The 7,234-nt window shown below is 44.7% G+C and overlaps 1 protein-coding gene across 1 annotated transcript in view; it reads right to left on the reverse strand.

Moving 5' to 3' along the window:
• GRID2 (glutamate ionotropic receptor delta type subunit 2) overlaps positions 1 to 7,234 on the reverse strand; it is a 1,321,020-nt gene that overhangs the window by 350,339 nt on the left and 963,447 nt on the right. Inside the window, exon 9 of the mRNA XM_019526356.1 lies at positions 4,063 to 4,260. Coding sequence (XP_019381901.1) covers positions 4,063 to 4,260 — 198 coding nt within the window. The remainder of the gene's footprint in view (positions 1 to 4,062; positions 4,261 to 7,234) is intronic.

A 7,234-nucleotide genomic window follows, 5' to 3' on the forward strand; every position in this document is an offset into this window, starting at 1 on the left:
TTAACCTAAAAGCGACCCTTAGGTAAACATTCCGAGAGATCAAAACTTAGGGACTTTTGGAAAGGGCTTGGCAAGGGGTCACAGCAGTGGTATGGAAAATTTCCCAAAGAAGATGCAGGAAAGGAATCTGTTGGGTAAAAGATCTGAGCCCAAATTTGGGAGTAGTGACAGGTTTGGGTAGGAGGGACCCAAGACAGCAACTTACCCAATAAAAACTGTAACCTACGGTCCCAATTTGGAGGTAACCTCACTTGCAGAACACGGAAGGAAGAATCGCAAGTGTAGACCAGATTAGACTGATCACCTGAACCACCCTCTCCGTGAACAAGAACTCCCGTTCATGCTGAAGCTGAGGAGCGCCCGAGTGGGACCGAAGGAAGGGGACTTGTTCCTATCACTGCTGAGACCAACGCTAAAACCATAACTAAAGAATGAAAGTATCCTTGGGGATTTGGTTTCTAGGAATTCTACGATTGTAAGTATACCATGAGAAATAACCTTTACTTGTAATTGTAGTTGTTTTTGTAATACTAATTCTTATAGCACTGTTTGGGAAGGATTTCTTAAAGCTAAGCAGTGTTGTATGCATAACAAGGAATTTTAAAATAAAATTGTGTTGTATGAATTAAGTGTGCAATCATTGTGAAATCACGCAATCAACCAAATACTCCCCCAGCCAGGTGCATCAAACGAGTCAGTAAACTGTGTGGGATCTTTCTCTATTCCATAACCCACTAGAGACACCTCTCACTGTGATTCATTCAACAATGTGTCATGAGAATGTTGCAATTTTCCAAGACATTTAGAAAATATTTGACTTGTGCATGTACACATTGTACCCAGATCTATCCTGGCTCATGTACCAAAGTCCAGAGTTCAGATCATGGATTCATGAACTACCTTTGCATGATGCTAACAGGACTATTACTTGAATGACAGAAATCAAGCAACTCTATAAATATTTTTTTTTCCAATAATTTAGATACTTTTTCTAAAGAATATTTTCCATTTTCCTAGGTAGGTTTTTGAGTTCTGGGAGCAGAACAGAGCTAACAGTCAGTAAGAAGGAAGCAGATTTTCAAGACAGGTTGGTGAGAGGTTTCTTTTCAGTTTTTAAAATAAAAGTTCTGCAAGGCCAGGACTGTGCTTTCTGCTATGTCTATACTGCTTTCAATTTGCTTACCCACTAACACATTGCATGGAGCCACCAAAAATGATGTAAGTGTAAATAACTCAATGATTGGTTGTGGAAGCAATTTGCAAAGTTTGCAGGTAAAATTTAATGGGCAATTTCAACAAAGAGTAGGGGCCATTGAAATCAGATACAGGGCCTTAGATCATTAAGTGCTTGGGCTAATAGATAATGATCAAGACCAAACTTATTATCTGCAGTTAATCTGTGTAACCATATACTTGTCTCACTACTAATTTTATCCTCTCGTTCCTGTCCTCTCCAAGTGTTTGTTCTTTCACTTGTTATATTTTTAGGCTGGACTTCTCTAGCTCTGGTACCATCTCCTACTGTATGTATAACAGTTAGCTGCCATTGCTGCTACCCTGGCTGATCTGGGTACAGGGGAAGCCCAGCTGTTCAGAGTGCTGAGCTTTGCAGGGGATAGCAGTGACAGCACCTGGGTTTCCTCTTCTTGCATTTTCTCCCTGATGCCCCTCGTCCCCCTCCCCCCACCTTCATGTCTCCGACTGGCTGGGAGCAAGCACTGGAAAGAGAAACCCACCCACCGCATTGCTGTTCTGGACTGATGCAGTCACAGGAGGAACCCCAGAGCCATTCTTAGGAATAACCTAAGTCTGGGGTCCAGATGGGCTCCAGATGGAGTCTGTGGGGAACAGCTGTGCAAGGAGCTGGGCTCAGCTAGGAACAGTGACAGTAGTGGGCAGGTTTCTTTTTCCAGCATCTGGTCTGGAAGCAGAGGCTGGGAGGAGGAACCTGTGAGCTGCCATACCTATCTCCAGTGGAGCTCAGTACCCCACATAGCCCCTCCCCAAAGCTCCCAGGTCAGCCAGACAAAACCAGTGGCAGGCAAGTGCCTTGCCTTTATGTGTTTGCTTCTTGCCTGCCTCTCCAGTGTCACCTGCCAGTCCAGGGGCTCCAGTAGTACCGTGCTCCATCCCCCATGCAGTGGGGGGGGGTGTATTGCACCCACACTTAATAAATGAAAGATTCACCCAGGTCAATTTGAAGTGGTTTTTGGAAGGTTGGAAACAACCTTAGTCATTCTTATATCTTCCTGAAGTGTTTCTGAAGGTTGCATTATCTCTAGGTCTCTTCTGCAGGTATTATTGAGCATCTACAGAGTGATACAACCAGGCCCCATCTCCATGTGCAGGTAAAGATGTGATGGGATCTAATGAGTGATTGTGGAATCAGGCATTAGAACTCATTGGGCGCTAATGCCAGTCCCACGGAAGTAAGCTCCCGTAGCTGAGAGCCCCCTCAGCTGAAAGAGCTCCCAGCCATGGGGGGCACCCCTGGGGCTGGGAAATTGAAGTAGTGGCCCATGACTACTGGGACCAAGAGTCCTGCAGCTGAGGACTCTGGGTTCCAGCAGATGCAGGGCACTACTGGGACTCAGAGTCCACAGCTGCTGGGTGCTGCCAGGACTGAGAGTACCCTCAGTTGTGGGACTCTCAGCCCTGGCTGTGCGTGGTGCACTGGCTGGGAACTCTGTCAGCTGACTGGGCTCCCAGCCCTAGAAGCAGACCCTGCTATACATGCAAAATGAATGCTGAATAGATTTTATTGTACATTTTACAGCAATAACTTTATAGATGGTTGGACCTTTTATGGTGCAATAGTAAATTTGCATGTGTAGCTGGTCTAAATTGCATAATTAACCTGGTAATTGTGTGATACTTGTAACATGTAGAGGGGGGGCCCAGTGATAGCATAGGTCTACTGGGGCCCTGTATTGAGAGAGGCTGAAGCTATGCTTCACAGGCAGCTGGTAGGCTGTGACTTCAGCTGGACCTTTTTTTGCACTGGCCATATGCCTCTGTAGATGCTCAACAGCAGCAATAGAGGTGAAATAGTATAGTTTAGTAGCTTTCACCTACATTCCCATATTGATATTCTCAAGCCGTACAGTAATGGTACCTCCCTTTCTCTATTTTTGTATTCCACAGAGTTACAGCGTACCTTGAGAAGTTCCAGCAGACAAGCATCAGTGATAGAAAAGACAGAGAATAGATCTTTGCCTTGTTCTGGTGGGGAATGGGAGAGCCACACATTCAAGGACCCCAACCAAAATTTGTTCCACAGATACCAACAGAAGTTAGGGTGGTAAAATTCATAGGGAAACTTTACCGCTATCTATGAAGTTTGCAGGGTATCTCTGAAAAGGTATTATCTTCAATTTCAAATCAGGGAAGGTGAAGGCAAAGGATCAGATTAGATGAGATCGATGAAAAAGTGAAATGCACTATTTTCATTTGGTTTAATTTAGTTGTGTTATGATCTTAAACATTTACTATAAACTGAAATGTATCAAATGGTTTATTAATTACAGATTAATTCTGTAAAGCCTTTGATTGATATAACTGTATAATGAAATTACTATTATACATCAGTAAAAGATTTGTTGATTACATACTTAATTTATTAATCTCACCAATATTTCTCTAAGTGCTATACATAATTGATATTGTTTATTACTAATTACTATAATGCGTTTTCACATCTAAAACAATATATTCTTCTTGCTTATGCCAGGTCTTACCAAATTAATTAGGATGTTGAGGGGCCCCCACTATTCTGCCTTATTTAAACCCACAGTGTAATAATGGATGACTGAGAAACTGCTAATACCATTTAATTGGCCACCAGGGGTCACTGATAAATCATTCCATCTTCAGATCCTGTTCACCTTCTCCAGGGCCTTGGTAGTATGAGCAGATTCTGTTAGTGTAGTCGGTGAACATCACACAAAATGTCATCACTAAACCATCAGGTGAACCACCCAATGATGCAAAATCAGTAAATAAGTTTCATATTTATTGGTTTAATTATACACCTTTAATTTAATAAATTATTAATATTCTTACCTTAAACACTAGTTCTCCTATCAGTCCATTCCATGACCCATCCTCCTGGGGGCTTCCATACTTGTGGTCTGGTGCAACATAAATTTCATATTTAAAGCCAAGATAATTGGCTAAGGCTTCCAAGACATCTATTGAGAAGCCCTGGTATTTCTTCGGTTTCCCCAAAACATTTTCGGATACCATCACAAATGGCTCTTCCTATACAGAAGAGAAAGGAAGTGCTTGAGGTAGAAACAAAAAAACCCCCACACAGACTATAAAGATGCCTTTAAGAGCAAAAGTACAGTAACTAAAATTATTTGAAAATCAGTCTATTTTATTTCCTCAAGAAGCTGGTCTAATACTTCTTTAATTTAATCACAACAACTAATACATTTAATCACAACAACTAATATTACAGTCCGCAGGTAATTCCACTAATTTACATATGGTGAGTAATGAGTGTATGTGGCAAAATTGGATTCTGTATCAGGTGGGATTCTGATATCCTTTCTTGTACTATAATCATCCCATTGATATTATTCAAAGAATTTCCTTGTTGTATTTAACAGAATTAGTGGATTCCAGCTTGAGGAATAATAGTATTACATGAATTTCACCTTTTATTTTAAGAAAAAAAAAGTTTTAGCTTTCATGATAGGGAATTAAAACTTGTAAATGTGACCCAGTGCATCCAAAAGGCTCAAGAACCAGCACACACACATGCACGCACACACACGTGCATTTTTCATATACTGGAATGCTTACGTAATATTATTAGGATCTGATCCATGGTAATTTGCATATTCATGAGGTACTTTATAGACCAAGCATGGAACTATTACATTTTAAAATTTATTTGTGCTTTGTCGTTTTAAAGATAAGAGCTCACACATGGATGTATATATTTATAAAAACTAATTATTATGTTAGAATAAAGCTTTCCAATACAGCTATGGACCCTACTAAATTTCAAGATTTATTTATATTGAATTACCCATCTCTGTGTAACTTCTGGAATTTTTTGGCTATATTTTTAAAAATATTTTTTTAGCATGATAGGCTCTTTTGTACTTCATTTTCAGTAATGTAGAACCAAATCTAGAGGTTACTACCAATAGGTATGAAGGATTCAACAAGTTTGGTATTTTCTACTGCAGACACAAATACCTTCATTACTGTTGTAGGTTAAAAAATTGATAAGAACAGCTATATTCGAAAGAATGATATTCTTGTTCTTTTTCCTCTGTTTGATTTTATTTTAGCTGGTTCTTATCTGAAGAGTATTAATTAGTCAAGGACTTAATGAATGATACACTTTCCAATCTGTATCCTATCCTTCCATTTTTCTCCAAGATGCATAAGTCTGCCTTTCAGTTTTAAGTCCTTCCATGCAACAAACTTGCTCTTGACATATTGTGAGGTCTTTGATAAACATGGTTAACCCCCTCTACCCCATACTCCCAGCTTTTTCTTATTGCATCGGCGGATTTTCTCACTATGCATTTTCAAGTTTTATGTCTTAAAGTTCTACACTTCAGATGAGAGTAAAATACAGAAAACCATGGAGCTTGCTGAGTGCCCAGAGTGTGGGGAAGGGGTGTGGGTATGACCCGACCACCGTAGACAGTAGGGCAGAAGTGGGCAAAATTAGGCCCATAGGCAAGGTCTGGCTGCCAACTGGCTGGATCTGGCTCATGACTGCCCCTGCAGTGCTCCACATGGGGCTGAATCCCACCTGTGCCCACTGGGGCAGTCCATGGCCATGCCCATCTCCTGCCAGCCCTAGCCCCAGCCACTGTGCAGCTTCTGGCAAGGCTGTTCCCAGTGTCATTGCAGCTGGTTGGACGTTCCTCTGCTCTTCACACCTCCAATGGGAAAAGTCGGGGTGAAGCTCCCCTGCCCCCCCCAGCCCACCTGGAATGGTGCAGCAAGGGGGAGGAGGAAGAGTGGCCACTGGAGGCAAGGGGAGCACAGCAGCACCTGGCCAGCTGCAGCCACACTGGAAACAGCCCCACTGGAAGCTGCATGCTGGCCAGGGCTGGGGCCAGAGGGGCTGTTCTGCTCCCCTCACCTCTAGCTGTGACTCCTGCTGTTGCCCCTGCTGTGCTGCACCATGCTGGTCCAGGCAGCTGGGTGGGGGGAAGCTTCAGCAGCTACAGCTGAAGGTGACGAAAGCAGAACAGCATTACCAGCCCCAGCCAGTGTGCAGCTTCCGGTATGGCTGCAGCTGGCTGGGTGTCGCTCTGCTCCCTTCGCCTCCTGGTGACAATGCGAGCCTGGGAAGCTGTAGCTATGCCAGGAACAACCTCACCAGAAGCTGTGTGCTGGCCGGGACCCAGGATGGGGCTGGGTGGGAGCATGGCACTGGCTGCCCTGGGCAGGGATCAGTCCCACATGAAGCTCTGCAGAGAGAGCTCTTGACTGGACAAACTCTACTGCACATACCCCCTGCCTCTCCCTCCCTTCTCTTGGCTGGCTCCCAGGCAGGTCCCCCCACACTCAAATGACACATCTTCAATACAACCCCTGCCACCCCCTCACCCATGGCTGACTCCTACGCAGCCCCTCACATGTGCACATGCCCCCTCCACTCATCCCCATACAGCCCCCTGCCACCTCCCCCCCACAGGGCAGGGCATGCAGGGAGTGGATCAAACCTGTCCCACTCCTGAACACTGCTCTCCACCAACCCAAAGCCTCATAGGGAGTTTTGGTGAGTTGTTGGGGTTGGGAGACCCAGCCTATAACAGCTCATCAAAACTCCCTATGTGGCCCATTGACCCAAATAATTGCCCACCCCTGTGGGTAGGGTATGAGCAAATGCACAGACAAATATGTGTAGAAGCAAAGGCTTACTTTTCCGGGCTGCTGCTACTGTTGCCACTGCCACTGCTGTAATGGCATCTGCTCCACTCCAGCAGCAGCAGCAGCAGCAGCAGCAGCAACAGAGGCAGCAGCCACCCCGTCAACTGACCCTGGTGCCCTATTCATTCCCCTGTGTGCCCTCCCCCCCCCCCATATAGACATACTGGTTACAGGGTTGTGGCAGAGGCTCAGGGGAGCGTGGGCAGAAGGCAGAGGGCACCAGTCCATTCTTTTCGCTTGCCCCCTGCTCCAGATAAACTGCTTGGTGTGATGCTGCCCTGCTTGGCCCTATGGCTGGGGGGGGGGGGGGGGGGGGGGGCCCCGC

Source organism: Gavialis gangeticus, unplaced genomic scaffold (assembly GCF_001723915.1).
Source record: "Gavialis gangeticus isolate Ggan-Ray unplaced genomic scaffold, GavGan_comp1, whole genome shotgun sequence".
NCBI classification, from domain to species: Eukaryota; Metazoa; Chordata; order Crocodylia; family Gavialidae; genus Gavialis; species Gavialis gangeticus.